Source organism: Xenopus laevis, chromosome 8S (genome assembly GCF_017654675.1).
Source record: "Xenopus laevis strain J_2021 chromosome 8S, Xenopus_laevis_v10.1, whole genome shotgun sequence".
Lineage (NCBI taxonomy): Eukaryota > Metazoa > Chordata > Amphibia > Anura > Pipidae > Xenopus > Xenopus laevis.
The window spans coordinates 97,415,711-97,433,891 of record NC_054386.1 but is presented as its reverse complement, the minus strand read 5'-3'; the positions used below and the strand labels follow the sequence as shown (position 1 = coordinate 97,433,891).

At 40.6% G+C, this 18,181-nt stretch overlaps 2 protein-coding genes across 7 annotated transcripts in view; one reads left to right on the top strand and one right to left on the bottom strand.

The window, feature by feature from the left end:
- The window catches only part of arhgef11.S (Rho guanine nucleotide exchange factor 11 S homeolog), a 98,566-nt gene extending 86,424 nt beyond the window's left edge, over positions 1-12,142 (top strand). For 5 of the 6 annotated variants that reach the window (XM_018233487.2, XM_018233483.2, XM_018233484.2 and 2 more), the window contains 5 exons: positions 448-864; positions 6,243-6,338; positions 9,111-9,400; positions 10,507-10,693; positions 11,488-12,142. In XM_018233487.2, coding sequence (XP_018088976.1) covers positions 448-864; positions 6,243-6,338; positions 9,111-9,400; positions 10,507-10,693; positions 11,488-11,537 — 1,040 coding nt within the window. In that variant the 3' untranslated portion in view covers positions 11,538-12,142. The remainder of the gene's footprint in view (positions 1-447; positions 865-6,242; positions 6,339-9,110; positions 9,401-10,506; positions 10,694-11,487) is intronic. The other variant, XM_018233486.2, reaches the window with a different exon arrangement.
- Positions 12,143-13,723: 1,581 nt separating this feature from the next.
- Positions 13,724-18,181, bottom strand: part of pear1.S (platelet endothelial aggregation receptor 1 S homeolog) — a 42,002-nt gene continuing 37,544 nt past the window's right edge. Inside the window, exons 21-24 of the mRNA XM_041574472.1 lie at positions 16,821-16,956; positions 15,693-15,749; positions 15,271-15,477; positions 13,724-14,769 (exon numbers count right to left, since the gene is read on the bottom strand). Coding sequence (XP_041430406.1) covers positions 14,603-14,769; positions 15,271-15,477; positions 15,693-15,749; positions 16,821-16,956 — 567 coding nt within the window. The 3' untranslated portion in view covers positions 13,724-14,602. The remainder of the gene's footprint in view (positions 14,770-15,270; positions 15,478-15,692; positions 15,750-16,820; positions 16,957-18,181) is intronic.

The window sequence follows — 18,181 nt, the reverse complement described above, 5'->3', positions numbered from 1 at the left end:
TAGTTCGTAAATGTGAATAGTATAATTTGTAACTTAAAACAGATCCCCGTTAGACTTTATTCCATTAAAGGACAAGTAAAGCTTTAAAATAATTGAATGTAAAATTGGAGTGCTATTTTAAGCACTTTTGTAATGTACGTTCCTTATTTATTTTTGTTTTTATTCCAAGATATTAAGGGATACATGTACTGTTAATATGAATGAATTTTGTTACAACAGCGCCACCTGCTGGTCAGTTTCCCACCAGTCTGACCACCAAGTAGTCAAGGAAGTTGTCAGGAGAAAGATAGAGCCTGCTCTGATGTTATTCTGCTTAGGAAAGGTTTTAGAAAGGTTTCTAATTGTATTCCTAAGCAGAAGAACATCAGAGCAGCCTCTTTCTTTCTCCTGACAACTTCCTTGACTACTCAACTTCCTTTAATGGCCTCTCTCTAACTCTCTCCACAGTTCATAACCTCCGCCAGTTGATCTTGAAGAACATGCTCCACCACGGCCATTCCGAGTACAACTCTTGCTCTGCCCCAGTGGCTGAGCCTGAAGATGACCTCACGCCTACGCCTTCCATCATTGGAGGACACGGGCACCCATGGGACACTATGACAGACGCAGTATTAGAAAATCTAGGCGGAGATCAGACTACTGAAGAGAAGGAGACCTCTGTTCCACCATCAGTTAGCAGCTCTGAGAGCAGCAGGTCTGTTTTGAACTTTCCTCATGGAGATAGACCAGGTTCCAGAGATGGGGAGGAGACTGCTTGGAGTTTGGTTGAACGCTACCCACAAAGCAGTTCTGTTCATCAGAACCAATCAGAGCAACTACACTGTGAGGACCATAGTAACCAAAGCTACAGAGTTGTTAGAACAGGTAAGCAATAGATCTATCCTTTAAGGTTTTGTTTGTCTTTTGGTCATCTTAGACAAACCACAAGACTCTACAGGTCTAGGCACATCTTACAGTGAGGAGATGAATATTTTTGTTACATTACAGAAACTTCCTTTGGTTTTTTGTTTCTCGTTGGTAAGTGCTGAGATACCTCTTGTTCTTTGCAGACCGGGTCTCCCAAATTTGTTGTCCTTGTGGCAGGTTTTATCTTTTATTGATTTGTTTCTGATGGACTGAACCCAGATTGGTTGCTTGATCTGCCATGAAATGTTCTCTAAATAAATATCTTCTAATACACACACTTTGTATTATTCTGCCTTTGTCTCTGCAATTCTGAGAGATGAATGTAGTATAATACTACTGTATTCCTAATGCATTGCCTACCCTTGTTTCTTTAAAGGTGCTTACGTTCTGATTTTTTTTTTTAAACCTTAAAGAAAACCCATTGTTGAGCTTCTTGACCCTTAAAGGGTAAGTAAGCCTTTAACATAAGTTAAAGTAAAATTTATGAGAGTGCTATTCCTGGCCAGTCTGACCACCAAGTAGTCAAGGAAGTTGTCAGGAGAAAGAAAGAGGCTGCTCTGATGTTCTTCTGCTTAGGATTAAAATAAGAAACCAGAAGAACATCAGAGCAGCCTCTTTTTTTCTCCTGACAACTTCCTTGACTACTTGGTGGTCAGACTGGTGGGAGACTGACCAGCAAGTGGCGCTGTTGTAACACAATTCATTCATATTAACAGTACATGTATCCCTTAATATCTTGGAATTAAAACAAAATAAATAATAAAGGTAAATTATAAAAGTGCCTAGAATATCGGTCTCATTCATTTTACATTGACTTGTTTTAAAGGTTTACTTATCCTTTAATACCCCTTGTCACACTGTCTAAGAATCTTGGTGGGTTTGGGGGACCTCCTCCTGTGAATCTTCATGGGGTTGTGACCTGGTGTTTAAGCAATACTCTGATGAAAGGTAACCGTTAATATATATAAAGAATTTTGTCCTTGGCTTCTACATTCATTTATCTCAACCAATGAATCGGTGCCAGCGGAGTTGTATTTCCATCCCTTGAATTCATACTTAAGCCTTGTTTGATGCATCTGGCACTCCCAGACACACTAATCACTTAAATGTTGCATCAATAAAATCTCTTTTTTTCCCTTTACTCTTTCCTATCCCACACAACATCAAGTCACCTGCATTAGATTTCACTACTGTTGTAGGCTTCTCTCTGCTACTTTTACTGCCCTCTTTATGCCCTCACCTTATCTGCTTCCTGCCCTTGTCAGTTGCAACGTCCACCACTCACTTTCTGGCTGCCTTTCCTTCACCCCTAAACACAACCACATGCTAATGATCCAGACACAGGCTACTAATAACCTTAATGATCCAGACACAGGCTACTACTAACCCTAATGATCCAGACACAGGCCACTACTAACCCTAATGATCCAGACACAGGCTTCTACTAACACTTATGATCTAGACACAGGCTACTACTAACCCTAATGATCCAGACACAGGCCACTACTAACCCTAATGATCCAGACACAGGCCACTACTAACCCTAATGATCCAGACACAGGCCACTACTAACCCTAATGATCCAGACACAGGCCACTACTAACCCTAATGATCCAGACACAGGCTACTACTAACACTTATGATCTAGACACAGGCTACTACTAACCCTAATGATCCAGATGCAGGCTACTACTAACCCTAATGATCCAGACACAGGCCACTAATAACCCTAATGATCCAGGCACAGGCTACTACTAACCCTAATGATCCAGACACAGGCCACTACTAACCCTAATGATCCAGACACAGGCCACTACTAACCTTAATGATCCAGACACAGGCCACTACTAACCCTAATGATCCAGACACAGGCCACTACTAACCCTAATGATCCAGACACAGGCCACTACTTACCCAAATGATCCAGGCACAGGCGACTACTAACCCTAATGATCCAGACGCAGGCTACTACTAACACTAATGGTCCAGACACAGGCTACTAATAACCCTAATGATCCAGACACAGGCTACTACTAACCCTAATGATCCAGACGCAGGTTACTACTAACCTTAATGATCACGACGCAGGCTACTACTAACCCTAATGATTCAGACGCAGGCTACTACTAACATTAATAATCCAGACACAGGCTACTACTAACATTAATAATCCAGACACAGGCTACTACTAACCCTCATGATCCAGACACAGGCTACTACTAACATTAATAATCCAGACACAGGCTACTACTAACCCTCAAGCAATCAAAACAGCATTTTGCTATGAGGGGCTGCCGGGGGTTGTGGGCATATGCGAGTAGGACGACCCTTTAAATCAATAGAATCCATCAAATGAATTTTTTTATTGTTTAATGTATTGTTATAGGTCTATAAATACTGTTGTTTATTGGCTATAAAATGTCTGTAAAGAATTCCTATAAACTTAGTTTTCTAGAATGAAAGCTTTCCTATTGCTATTAGCTCCATTGTCCTTTTTGGACCCCTAGGTGCCATGCTTTACCATTGGCATGTACTTACGGAAAGCAAAAGTTGGTAACACTTGATTCCAAAGAAGCATCCCCTATAGATTCAGTGATTGAAAGGGTCTTATTCAGCCATTGTCCTTGTTCATTTGTTCATCCTCCCTGAGCAATTGCTGCTAAATGACATCACACTGTGATGTCATCATTATGCTATAAGGAGAGTCGTGGTGTTGCGATTACATGTTGGAAGGGTACATGGTCTAGCGATCAGGGGGCACGAAGGAAGGATTAGACTGACAGGAGTCACATTTGGGGTGAAGGTTAGTTTGAAGGGTCTTAGAACATCATAGCAGGGTGACTTGTATAAGCCGATTCTTTATGGGCTGAGAAAGGAGGTGAATTGCATAGGGGCCCCGAATAGATGCTGCTGTACAGTAAGCCCCTATAAATTAGGGATGCACCGAATCCAGGATTTTGTTCGGGATTTGGCCGAATCCTTCTGCCCGGCAGAGCCATAATATGCAAATTAGGGGCAGGAAGGGAAATTGCGTGACTTTTTGTCACAAAACAAGGAAGTAAAAAACGTTTTCCTCTAATTTGCATAATCTTTTGTGAAGGATTTGGCGGTTCGGCTGAATCCAAAATAGTGGATTTGGTGCATCCCTACTGTAAATCAACCTTTTTTTTTCCCACTAAGTCAGTGTCAGCTCTTCAGTCCTATAGGGAGAAGCCTCTGTTTCAAATACATGTGCAATATCTGTCATCTGGAATACCTGGGCTTTTCTGAATAAGGGATCTGTCTGTAATTTGCCTTGTGTTCCTTAAAGGGGAACTGTCGCAAAAATTTAAATTTAATATAAGCTTCCTCATACTGAAATAAGAAACTTTCTAAATACAATCAATTAAATATTCTGCATTGTTTCTGAAATAATCAAGTTTATCTTCACTATTCCTCTCTCAGCATCTGTTTCTCTTCATTCTCTCTTCATGCAGCAGTTGGGTGTCAGATATTCATTGACAGTTAGATCCAATATATCTTATAGGGGGGCTCCTTTCCTAGCAGATGAATTAGAGCTCACTCAAATAACTGATTCCAGTAATAACAAAATCTAACAATCTGCCTTTTGCACAAATCCTGCATGTAGAGAGACATGATGTCTGGTGATTTTAATAGAGTGAGCTCTAATACATCTTCTAGGCAAAAGGAGCCCCCCTATAAGATATATTGGATCATTCAACTGACACGCACTGCTTACTCTGTAGTTACACCACTGAATTACTCTATTGTTTTAAGGAACAGCCAATGCAGTTGAGACCAATGAGTCCAAAACTATATTGGTTGTTTGAGTGCAAGGATAAAGCCATTTGCAGAAAGCTGGTTAACACTTAGGTTGGGGGAGGAGGGAGGGGGTCTATGTGGGGTAGGGCTTTTTAACATTAGGGTTGAACTCTCCTTTAAAGCTTGCCTAATAAATATTCTTCCAAGATATGACATTGTGATAGCAGGGGCACAGCACGTTCCCCCTCTGCCTTTACTTATAGGGGCAGCCATCATTCTTGGCTTATCTGATGCATTTACCACCTGTTTCTATGCAGTAATGCTTTCAGAGAATGCTCCACAGGCAAAATATTAGCCCCCCAGAAAAATGAAAACAGGTGGAAAGGGACCCAAGCCTGTTATTTACACATACATTGAGTTTAGTCTGCAGTTAAAGCCTAGTAAAAGATTAGGATGTAAATGATGTGACTTATCAATGGTGCACGTAAATGAAAAGAAATACAGTGGTTCCAGGAGAAAGAACTAAAAATGCAAATATAGTGGTGGTCTTTGTTCTACTCTTGAGCAATTAGTATGTTGAATTCTGGCATATATCACTAAAGTGGTCCAAGTACCAGCCTGAAGGTGAAGCTTTCTTCACTGTTGCATGATATTAAAGATCCATGCCTTGAAGTTCCCCATCTTTCTAGTCTTGGTCAACCCTTCAAATGTGTTGGTGACTCTACACATGCTCAAGGCGCCCTGTATATTGCTTGGCATGCTTAAGTGCAGATGAAAGTCTAAAGCTGCCTGTAGATATCTAAACAAACAGAACATGAAAGTTGGGGCTTTTAGTCATGGATCCTCATTGTCAGAGACCTAAGGTACCTTCTCCAATTTTACATTGTTTCTAGCTAAAAATGTGCCTTACCCTGTCATTTTACAAGGCCATTCCAGTAACACACTTATGATTTTTTTCTCTCATATTTCATTGGTTGATTAATTCATGGACCATCATTTGGAGCATTGTATTATTGCTCTTGTTTTTATCATGCCTTGTCCACCAGCTCATCTCTGTAGTGTCCTTTCTGTTTGATCATTACCCTACCTATCATTGATCATTACCCTACCTATCATTTACCACCCATTCTCCAAGGGTCACCAGTAGAAGAACCAATCACCATGAGCAGAGGCGGGAGGGGAAGGGGTGGGAAATTCTCCTCTAAGTCCCGGCCCTGTGCTCTGTTACCCATTGCCAATCAAGCAGAGCAGCATCGGTGAAGCCATTGAGATGTTTTCACCCAACACTTGCAATGTATCTTTGGAGATGTTGAGAAATGTTTATGCACCTTCATCTTTATTTTCTAGAATGCCATTGCTTTTTCTTTTTTTGTTTGACATAAACATGACCCAATATGATAGTATAATAGTCTTCCTGACGATATCAATCAAACGTGTCCACTAACGATCTTCCCATGAGTTTAATGGATTTCTGTTTATCTTCTAAATTCTTTTGTTTTGTCTTTCCACCTTTTTTTCTCCCCCTTCCTTTTTTTCCTTTTTTTTATTTTTTATTCTGGTTATCTTCTGCACAGCTGAGGTGGTGGGAAATTATGATGTCATACCGTTGCCAGACAGCAGCCAATCACAGAGTGTGTTGCAGGAAGCTGGCGGTGGAGCTATTGTAGATGGTAAAATGCATTGTCTTTGAGTTTGGCGAGTGGACAGGAGGGAGGTGGCATTAATCACTAGATGCTACATTGCTGTCTGTCTCTCACCATCATTCTGCTTAACCTTCAGGGGCATCACCCTTTCAACACTAAAGTCTTCTTAGCATTGGGAGGTCTAATCTCAGTGTATGAACATTCCAAAGTGTGAAATATACATCTTTGTCTTGTGCTGAGAGGTAGATATCTCCCTGTGTAATTACCCTTACACCATGGAGATGTCTGTGGTTTAGTAGCAGCTGAAGAACCACTGGTTGATGACCCCTGGTTTACAAAACTCTACATGTACCCCAGGAGTCGGATATTCTCTCAGTGTCACTTTGTTTGAAACAGGTTCTTCAAAAAATATCATGATGTTCTTCAGCCAACCCTGACTTGTTTGTCATCCGCCTGTCCACACTTGCTTGTGCCAAACCCATTAGAGTTCGCGTCCTATTGTATTGGGGACGTTGACAGGGAATGGTCAGTGATTATGTTGCAGCAAAGGCTTCTTTCCTAAAAATGGTTCTTATCTGATCCAGCATCTGGTGGTGGTCCAGTTCCATAACCAAGAAGCTACTCATATTTCTCTTATGTGTAGGTAGAGTAGAGAGGACTTTACACATTGTAGAGCAGATGTTCAAAACATCCTGATCCACCAGAGATATCAATAGTAATGGTAATGTCTACTTGGGAGAGCATTGTCACACTTCCCATGCAGCTCCACTCCGGCTTGAAAGCCAAACTTGTGGTTTCAAATTTTGCCCATACTATGGAGAACTTTATATATGTATGGATCTTATAATATATATATATATTGGATGTCTTTCTGACATAGGGCTTTTAAGAACAGAACATTCTTGGGTTTTATGGGATTGAAATTGGTGACACTGTGCTAGCAAGTTAGTGGAACACTTATGGTTTATTGAGAGTGATAGGTCACTTTACTTGCTATCGTAGGCCTGGACGGAAAATGTGGGTTCTGGCAAATGCCAGAGGGGCTGCTGTAAGATGCCATAGACTGTCACTATTTAGTGGGCTGGTGGAGGCTGTTTGGACCTCCGTGGACCTGAAATGCCAGGGCCTATTTTAATTCTCAGTCCAGATCTATACTTTGAACATATATTTATATATAAGGTTGACATTTGCTCCCCTAATTCATAGTTGCCCAGGTATTTTATATCTGTTGCATTTTAGCCAATGCTTCCTTTGAAAAAAAACACCCACGGTTCAATGGAGGATGTTTTCCATAACTGTTGTAGACCAAGCTGGTCAGGCTCGCTTTCTCCAGATCAGCCATTAAGAAGCCAAAGTGAATGCAGCCTTTAACAGTGATGTTAACATATTGCTTGACTTCAGTCCCTTTTATTATGATTAAGTTACCCTGAAATAGAAATCCTTTGTTCTTTTTTTCCATTCTTTTGTTTGGATATGTAAAACCTTGCGCTTTTATTTTTTTTAGTGTTGTGGGCAGTAACATCTAGTGTCAGGCCCAAGTTTGTTTTTCCTGCGCCTCCTAACTCTGTAAATTTGTCTACCAATTTTTGAAAGTGTCTCGGAGAGTAATGTTTATTATTGTAGAGGTGGGTGATAAAGAAAGTGCGAACACTTTCTATTTAACATGAATAATGCTCTAAAATCATCTTAAAATATAGGAAAATGTCTAGAATTCGTATGTCTTCGGTAATGTTTTGGCTTGTTGGAGGTGTAGTTCCCCCCGTGCTTGTGGGTTCTTCTCCCCAGTCAAAGATGTTGGACCCAATTTAACTTTTAGAATGTACAAGTTCTCTAAGGGTGATGCCTCTGTCTTTAAACTTAAAGGGAATCTTTCATATCTAATAAATCCTATTTTGAGTTGAAAAGCCACCACAAGAAAATGTAGAATGGTAGGCCACACATATGTACGTATGTAACTAATACTGATCTTGCTTCTTATCCTTTCAAACTGCTGAGGTCAATCCTGCAGTCTGGCACCCCAAACAATTCTGGTCGCACGTGTCAACGATTAATCTAAATGCCAGTTAACAGGAGCCAAAAATTCCCGTAGTCAAAATAAATTAAGTAAGTCAACAACATCCTAAAAATCTAATTTTCATCATGGTGCCAGTTTAGATAAAGTTGACAGTGAAGTCTTTGATCCCATGTTCCCATGTTTTTTATGTGATTTTAGATACTATATGTGCAAAGCACTCTTGGAATCACCTCAATGATAAGCTCCCTTCTGCATAGAGATTAAAGAAGGCCTTGAACACTTATACTTGTTGCAACTCAACAGGTTGTTCAGAACTGGCACTGGATAATTTGATCTAGGGTCACAATACAACAAATCCATTGTTTTGCTTTGAGGTTGGAAGCAAAGCCCAATGTCTTTAACCCATTAATCTAATTAATCATTGGGGCTCCATCATGAATTTTGACTCTTCTATGATCGATTCCCTTTAAACGCTTGATTCTGCTTTTTTCATTTGTTTATCCTTCGCTTCATCTCTGAAATTCTTCCTAACCCGCATCCTGGTCCAGTCCATATTAACGAGACCTTAGCCGGGGTATCCGAGACCTGCCTAATCCGTTTGAGATTTGCTAAACTTTGCGTAGTGGCCTTTTATCTGTGCAGCTCTAGATTGTAGCGCCTTGTCCTTCCAGACATGAGACTGTGTGTCCTTCCCCAGCGTAGCTGATTGGTGCATGTGCTTGTGTTATATCCGAACCAATGCCTTTATGATTAACTGTTTCTTTTTTACCCACATTGTACACCAGGAAATTTCTTTTATGTAACTGCGTCTACGGCTTCTGCAGCTTCTGCAAAGGAAGATAATGAAGTCTCAGAATCCCAAATGAACTCTGACCGGGCGGGCTTGTCCTTCTTGGAATCTCAAGAGTCAAACCACACGCCAACTTACCAGCCAGAACTTGCCACCCCACCATCAAGGAATACAGAAAGAGATCCACTTTCATCGGATCTCCTGCCCCCAAAACTTGTCATTCAGGAAGTAGATATTATCTTCAGGACGATAGAGCAGCTGACGGCCAAACTCCACAGGCTGAAGGTGAGAACGGTAGTTTGCAATTGCCAACTTCGGTGGTTTTGGAATTTGTTAAGCCTTTTTCATAGGCTTATTTACCTCTTTCAGTTCTTGTGTTATCAGAAGGTGCTTGAAAAATATTAAGAAGTAGCAGTAACTGGACTGGTCTGCATATGATATGGAGGAAGGTTTCATGCTCGTGCTGTTTCTGTCACTGCTGGTTTTGAATCAAGAACCAGCATCTTTTCTCATTACAGTCAAAATCAGCCATATTGCATGTCCAAATCTGGGCATGTTTGATCTAAAGTTGGTTACATAGTAGAATAAAGGTTGCAAAAAAAAAAAAAAAAACACCAAAGTCCATCAAGTTCAACCCCTCCAAATGAAACCCAGCATCCATACACACACACACACACACACTGACCCCTCCATACCTTCACATAAACTATATATAGTGAATAAAGTACCCCCTTTTGTAAAATATAGGGATATTATAAGTTACCGAGGAGTTTCATGACCATATAAAAACACGAGGCCGAAGGCCGAGTGTTTTTATACAGGTCATGGAACTCCGAGGTAACTTCTAATATCCTCATATTTTACAACTGGGGGTACTTTATTTATTATAATACACAAATTTCAATGAGTCGTGTGACAGAAATGACATCAGAACTCACCGTTTATAACTGATGACATCAGAACTCACCGTTTATACGTATATAATTTACAGGATATTCATGGCTTTTGTGTATTATATACTCATATACTAACTATAGAGTTTAGTATCACAAAAGCCTTTGATATAATGTCTGTCCAAGAAATCATCCAAGTCCCTCTTACAAGAATTAACAGAATCATCACAACATCAACCGGCAGTGCATTCCCCAACCTCACTGTCCTGACTGTGATGAACCACCTACTCTACTTCACATGAAAGTTCTTTTTCTCTAGTCTGAAGGGGTGGCCTCTGGGGCTGTGGTTAGAGTTATTGAATATAATTTATGCCAATGTGGAACGAAAGATGGTCATTACATTTATATATTTATCCTCCTTCTGTGGCTCAAGTCAGATCTTCTGACTCTTGTTGTTGTTGGATGTGCTCTTTGATTGGCTTGTCTTCCTTTCCCCAGGTAGTAGAGTCAGCCCATCAGGAGCTTCTGCGATCCTTAGGAAGAAGTGCCACAGAAGACCATTACCATGAGAGAGAGCACATGGCAGAGAAGGATAATCAAGCTCAGAAGCATCAGGGGTCCAATTTGAACAGCTCCTCTCTATTCTTTGTGAAGAACAGCATATCGGTCTCGCTTCATCGAGATGGTACGGAGCAGTCTTCTTATTTTATGAGGTCAACTCCTGCTAGGGGCCAACAAATAAATTGTCCTCTTCTTAGTCTCTTATTGTTACTGGATGTTGTTGAGACAGTATCATGCTTTGATTATAGTGCCTTCAGAAGGCTTCCTTTTCATTATTGCTTGGGTTAGAGCTCATTTAAGTTTCCCTTAAGGCGAATGAAACCCTAAAAATGAATATGGCTAAAAATGGCATATTTTATATAGTGAACTTATTGCACGAGGCTAAAGTTTGAGCTTGTCAATAGCAGCAATAATCCAGGACTTCAAACTTGTCACAGGGGGTCACCATCTTGGAAAGTGTCTGTGACACTCACATGCTCAGTGGGCTCTGATTGGCTGTTGAGAAGCTAAGCTTAGGGCTCGTCACTAATTATCCAGCAGAAAATGAGCTTCCCTGGCTGTAATATAAGCTGATGCTACAGGTTTGCTGATTATTAAATTTTGATGCTAATTGCACTGGTTTCTGTGCTGCCATGTAGTAATTATGTGTATTAATTACTAATCAGCCTTATATTGTGACATTTCTATTCTATGTGTACTGTATATTGTGAGTGGGTCCCTAAGCTCAGTAAGTGACAGCAGCACAGAGCATGTGCAGTGAATCAGCAGAAAAGAAGATGGGGAGCTACTGGGGCATCTTTGGAGACACAGATCTTTACTGCCAAAGGGCTGTGGTTGCCTTGGGCTGGTACAGAAGCACAAAACACTATGTACAACATTTCTAGCTACTTCATGCTGATTTTTTCCCTCTCCCAACAGGCAATACAGACCCACAGGAAGATGCTATAAATCTGGCCATGGGAATATAAGAAAGCCAATCAAGGCCCTAGAACTACTGCGGTGCCTTAACAACTGCTTTTCAGTCCTATTATTTCAGGAGTGGAGCCCACACATATCGCACGCAGGCACGGCACTGCAAGGAAACGCAAAATAAACTTTTTTTGGGGTAAAAAAAACAAACTGGAATTGTTATTTTTGAAGAAGAAAAAAAAAGCATGTTAGCTTAATAAATTATATATATATATCTATATATATATATATATATATATATGTATAGTTCTATAACTATTTAAAAAAAAATGCATACCTTATTGCCCCCCATGCATGCTGTTGCTGTGGACTTGCCCTTATGATGATGGCCGTGGCAGAAGCGTGGACCGTTCCAAATATGGGGGGGGAATGCCCTGTCTTTCTTTTCCTGCAGCCCCTGCACTGTGTGGCAAGTCTGTCCTGTAGCAAATGCACTATTTCCCCATGACGAGAGAAGCTCAAGGCACAAGGGGGGCTGCCTCTTTTTCCCCCCTTTTTGTATAAATATGTATGTATGTGCATTTTGTTTTATTTTGTAAATAGGTTTTTTGCCCCCCGCCCCGTCCCCTTTCTTCCAACTTGTAATAAAAGAGGCTTTTTACCACTGGCTGTTTCCTGAATATTACACGGTTCCTATACACAGTAGTGTTCAGAATAAAAGCCGTGTCTTTAAAAAAAAACGAATAAAGCTTAAAAATTAGGGATCCAGGATTCAGGCTTTTTCAGCAGGATTCGGATTCAGCCGAACCAAAGGATTTTCTGCCTGGCTGAACCTGATCCTAATTTGCATATGGGAGGGAAATCCTGTGACTTTGTCACCAAACAAGGAAGTAAAACATTTTTCCATTTCCCACCCCCTAATTTGCATATGCAAATTCGTATCCGACTCCGGTTCAGCTGGGCAGAAAATCCTGGATTTGATTTTTAAGCTTTATTAGTTTTTTTTTTTTTTAAACACACGGCTTTTATGTAGTTGTTACCTGCGATATCTCCTACACTTCCGTTTTCTTTAAAACATCGTCGCATGCAATTAGTCGCATTGCGACGTGTCAGCTCCAATCGCGTCGTCAAGTCCTGCCCTAAAACTCCATTCACAGAACGACTTTATTTTACAGCTGTTATTTGTAAGAAAACAAAAGTCAGATGTAGGGCAAATGTTTGATTACAAATCATCTGAAAACAAGAGGCTTTCCTGTCAAGGCTTGTTGAAATCCATTCTGTCCAATCCGAGGCTAAATCATTTCTATTTGCGTTGTTTTATTTGTTTGTTTGGTGGCAAAATAAGTAGAAAATGAAAGTCCTAATCATCATCATCATAACGTCAGCCCTTTCAGTGGTATAAAAGTCACTTACACTGAAGTATTTCCTTTTCTTTCCAATATTGCTTAAATAAATAAATAAGTGAATGTAAAATTGATGAGTGCTATTCTAAGCACTTTTGTAATTTACATTTATTATTTTTTTTTTTTTTATTCCAAGATATTAAGGGATACATGTGCTGTTAATATGAATGAATTTTGTTACAACAGCGCCACCTGCTGGTCAGTTTCCCACCAGTCTGACCACCAAGTAGTCAAGGAAGTTGTCAGGAGAAAGAAAGAGGCTGCTCTGATGTTCTTCTGCTTAGGAAAAAAAATAGAAACCTTTTCTCAAACCTAAATTTTTATAGGTTTTTAATAAATTGCTGCCTTCACCTGACACTTTCCAGCTATCAAATGGGGGGTCACTGACCACGTCTAAAAAATGCAAATGTATGGTTTCTGCTACTTTTTATTACTCATCTTTCCCTCTCCTATTCATATTCCAGTCTCTTATTCAAATCAATGCATGGTTGCTAGGGTCATTTGGACCTTAGCAACAAGACTACTGAAATTGCAAACTGGAGAGCTGCTGAATAAAAACCTAAATTACTCAAAAACCACAAATAATAAAAAATGAAAACCAATTACAAACTGTCTCAGAATATCACTCTCTACTTCGTACTAAAAGTTAATTTAAAAATGAAAAACCCCTGTAACAGTCCAAGTAAATCCAATGGTCAGTTAGTATTCTTGGCTCCAGCATATTGGGATTTTTATATTTATATTCCTTGAGATTTAGAGGAGATGGGACATGATTGTCACTACTGGGAGTGGCTAATAGACTTGTTCTGTGCAGAAATTTAAAGGACTCCACATACACCTGGTACATGTACAAAACCTTTATTTAATGCAGGAGTCCTGGTCAAGGTCAAGTGACTTCTTATATCTGTATAGACATTTGAATGGGGCTCTATTTTCATATATGAAAAAAGTCAGTGAGTCATGTGACAAGTGATATCACTGATTATAACTGATGACATCACTAAGCACCACTTCTAATGAAAAAGATGTGTTATTCAAATCTTCTGTGCATTATATCAAGGTTACAACATCTTTGGCTCAAGTATCCCTAATGCTCCAGAAGATGAATATTTCGTTGTCCATGTGGCATTGATGGAGAAAACTGAATAAACCTTAAAAAATCCACAATCCATTGGCTGGATATCTAAGTCCTCCAGGATCATTGGGTACTTAGAAAGACCTGCTTGAAAGAACAACGTAGGGTTGGTTGACCTGTAGAGTCCAGCACAGTGGTCTTTAGAAGGTAGTTTCTATATATATTGGCTGGATATCTAAGTCCTCCAGGATCATTGGGTACTTAGAAAGACCTGCTTGAAAGAACAATGTAGGATTGGTTGACCTGTAGAGTCCAGCACAGTGGTCTTTAGAAGGTAGTTTCTGTACATATTGTCAAGTCTACTTGACTATTTTCAGAAATATTCACAACAAAAGTTTTTCTGTCCATTCACATTGAAACAGGAGTTTAAATGCAGATCGCCATCTAGTGTTATAACATGAATGCTGCATGTAAACAGTGGAAAACTCCCACCAAGAAATTCATGCTTTGGAAGAACAAATAACCGGACATTTCCAGAAGGTAGCTGCAATGTTCCTTAGTCCCACTAAAGTCTTAATGATGTTCAATATGGCAGTTCTACCAATTGGTCCAGTTGAAGACTCTCCAGCTTCTTCAAGTAGCTGCCTCATCGGTTTTGTTGCTTTGCTGGGGGCGATGGAGGATATTGCCGTACCGGCGGCATGTCATAATGACTGGGAAAGTGACTGTTTTTTGGTGAATCATAAGGGTTAGTTGGTGGCACATTGTTCCGATGAATAGGGGTGGCATCCTCTGCCCCAAGAGGGAATTTTTCTGGAAAACAAAACCGAATATGGAATCTCTGTCTTGGTCAATAACACATCACTCATCTGGATACAAATATTGCCTCTGTGAATTTATGGAGCAGACTATGGAGAGATCTATACTATCTACGTTCAGATGGCCTACATGCCACTCTTCTTCCTCTGAGCTTGTGATGTCAACAAGTTGTTGACATCAGCTAGGGTTGCCACCTTTTCTGATCGGGGAAAAGGGACAGCGGGTGGGCGGATGATGTCGGGGGTGGGTGGATGAAGTTGGGGGCGGACCAGTGATGTAAGGGGGCAGGGCAGCTGATGTCAGGGGCGGGACAGATAACAGCGATCACCAATTTGCTTATTGCCATGTCTTTAAAGTCAATGGCCTGTCTGGATTTCCTAGTTTGGAAATCTGGACAGGCACTTTTCACCCTTCCAAAAATTGGGCTGTCCTGTGAAGGCAACCCTAACATCGGCTGTATGACATTTTTCTAAATAGGTCCACTGGGACAATAACCTTCCTCCATGAGGTCCTGCTGGTATTGGGCATCTTCGTCAAGGAGTCCAATTTCTGCATAAGACATTTCTCTATGGACAGGAGACTTCATCTCCATGTAGCTGCCTTCAGTGAGCTTCCCTGTAAGCATTGGAAAGTCCTTGATGGTGGCGTAGGGATTCTCACTGTTCAGCGAGCTGGTGCTCAGGCCGGAGTCTTTGACATAATCTGGATTGGGCACAGAAATTTATAGAGGTTAACTTGCATTTAAAGGGGTTGTTCAATCTAAAATCTGTCTCTCTACAAGCAGCTTTGTGTCGGAGTCAGTTATTATAAAGGACGTGTCTCTCTACTTCACAGTCGCTCTAATATTCCAGCAGCTAATCACTCCTGGCAGCTAATCACTCCTACCATATTGTTATTGTCTGTCCTTGTGTACTCACGGTTTGCTTTATTGTAGTACACACCGACGCTGTAACTCCTATCGATCTGGTGCCCTCCTGCAATCAGAAGTCAGACAGCTCTTACCTACTGCGCCAGTGAGTATAACAATACATATATGCATTTAGCTATGATGTACTATAAGTTACTCTTATAACTTTTAACCTCTGTAGAAGTGGAAGCAGCCACAGAAGGTTGTTGTGCAAACTTGACATACAGTAGCAGAGGTGAAAGGCAGGGCTGCCGAAGCCACAAAAGGAGCCAAAGTTGAAGTCCTGAAGCCGCAAAAAGACCCAAAGCCACAAAAGGAGCCGAAGTTAAAGTCCTGAAGCCGTGAAAAGACCTGAAGCCACAAACAGTCGAAGTCCTAAAGCCGCGAAAAGACCCAAAGCCACAAAAGGAGACGAAGTTGAAGTCCTGAAGCCACGAAAAGACCCAAAGCCACAAAAGGAGACAAAATTTAAGTCCTGAAACAGCGAAAAGACCCAAAACCACAAAAGGAGCCAACGTTGAAGTTCTAAAGCTGCAAAAAGACCTAAAGCCACAAAAGGAGCCAAAGTTGAAGTCCTAAAGCCGCGAAAAGACCCAAAGCCACAAAAGGAGAGGAAATTGAAGTCTTAAAGCCGTGAAAAGACTCAAAACCATGAAAGAAACCGAAGATGAAGTCCTGAAGCCGCGAAAAGACCCAAAGCCACAAAAGGAGCTGAAGTTTAAGTCATGAAGCCACAGAAGGAGCTAAAGTTGAAGTCCTAAAGCCGAAAAAAGACCCAAAGCCACGAAAGCAGTCGAAGTTGAAGTCCTGAAGCTGCAAAAAGGCCCAAAGGTACGGAAAGAGCCAAATAAAGACCCAAAGCCAAAAATTTAATTCTACTGAACACCAATGTGTTATTTTATTAAACTCCTGGTCACCAATGTTTTTTTAAAAAAAATTTCTTCTTTTGCTTACAGTGATGGCATCTCAGTACTGTAGGTTTGACCAACGTTGGGTGAATTAAATCCTGCCTCATTGCCCGTTCTATATACCATAGAGTGTTCCATTTGCAGCAGGAAGTTCTTGGCAGTTCCCACTCATTTTATATTCATGTGCCCCAAGAATATCCCCAAGAATAAATTAAAAACAATGGGTTTACCCAAGTCTCTGGGGTTCCATGGTACGCCGTGGTGCTTCCAGTCAGCCGGCAACGTGGCATTGTAGTCTGTCCCGTAGCCTCCGATTCGCTCCCTGTCTGTTTGCTTCACTTTGGGGAAATGTCCTTTACCCGCCATCTGCAAATGAACCATTTTTTGATCAGTGCCAGCTGAGAGATCTACTACTAAACCAAATTCATATATTTAAAAGAGAAGGAAAGGCTAAAAGTAAGTAAACTTTATCAGAAAGGTCTATATAAATACACCAGTAAACCCTCAAAGTAATGCTGCTCTGAGTCCTCTGTCAAACAGCACATTTCTTTCCTTCTATTGTGTACTCATGGGCTTCTGTATCAGACTTCCTGTTTTCAGCTTAAACCTCCAGGGCTAGGGCTTGAGCATGCTCAGTTTGTTCCTCTCTCCCTCCCCTCCCTGCTGTAATCTGAGCCCAGAGCTATGATTGAGCAGGGAGAGGCTTAGGCAGGAAGTGATGTCACACCAAGCTAATATGGCAGGTGCTATCCTAAACAAACAGAGAGTGCTTCTAGAGCTGTTTACTCAGGTATGGTAAAGCATTCTGCAGAATAAATATAGTGTTATAGCTTGTACTATTGTGACTAATCTATTGGCAATAAACTGCTTCAGTAGCTTTCCTTCTCCTTTAAAAGGGCTGTTCACCTTTAAATTACTTTAAAAATGATGTAGAAAATTATATACTGAGCCAATTTGTAATTATTTTTATTATCTGTAGTTCTAGAGTTATTTCGATTTCTATTCAGCAGCTCTCGGTCTGCAATTCCAGCAATCTGGTTGCTAGGGTACAAATTACCCTAGCAACCATGCAAAGATGAGTAATATATAAAGTAGTCTTACATAGTAACATAGTAAGTTAGGTTGAAAAAAGACAAACGTCCATCAAGTTCAAACTTTTATGTCTATATATAACCTGCCTAACTGTCAGTTGATCCAGAGGAAGGCAAAAAAAACCCTATGAAGTCTCTCCAATTTGCCTCAGAGGGGGAAAAAATTCCTTCCTGACTCCAAAATGGCAATGGGACCAGTCCCTGGATCAACTTGATCTTCCATAACTCAGTATTTCCTCACTTGCTAACAGAGCATTTATTTTTAGATGGGGTCACTGACCCCTGTTTGAAAGCTGGAAAGAGTAAGAAGAAAAAGGCAAATAATTTAAAAACTATAAAAAAGAAAAGGAAGGCTAATTGAAAAGTTGTTTAGAATTAGCCATTCTACAGGTATGGGATCCGCTATCCGGGAACCCAGAAAGCTTCAAATTACAGAATGGCTCCCAAAGACTATTGGCTTTATTTCATGTTTAAATGATTTTCTAGTAGATTTAAGGTAT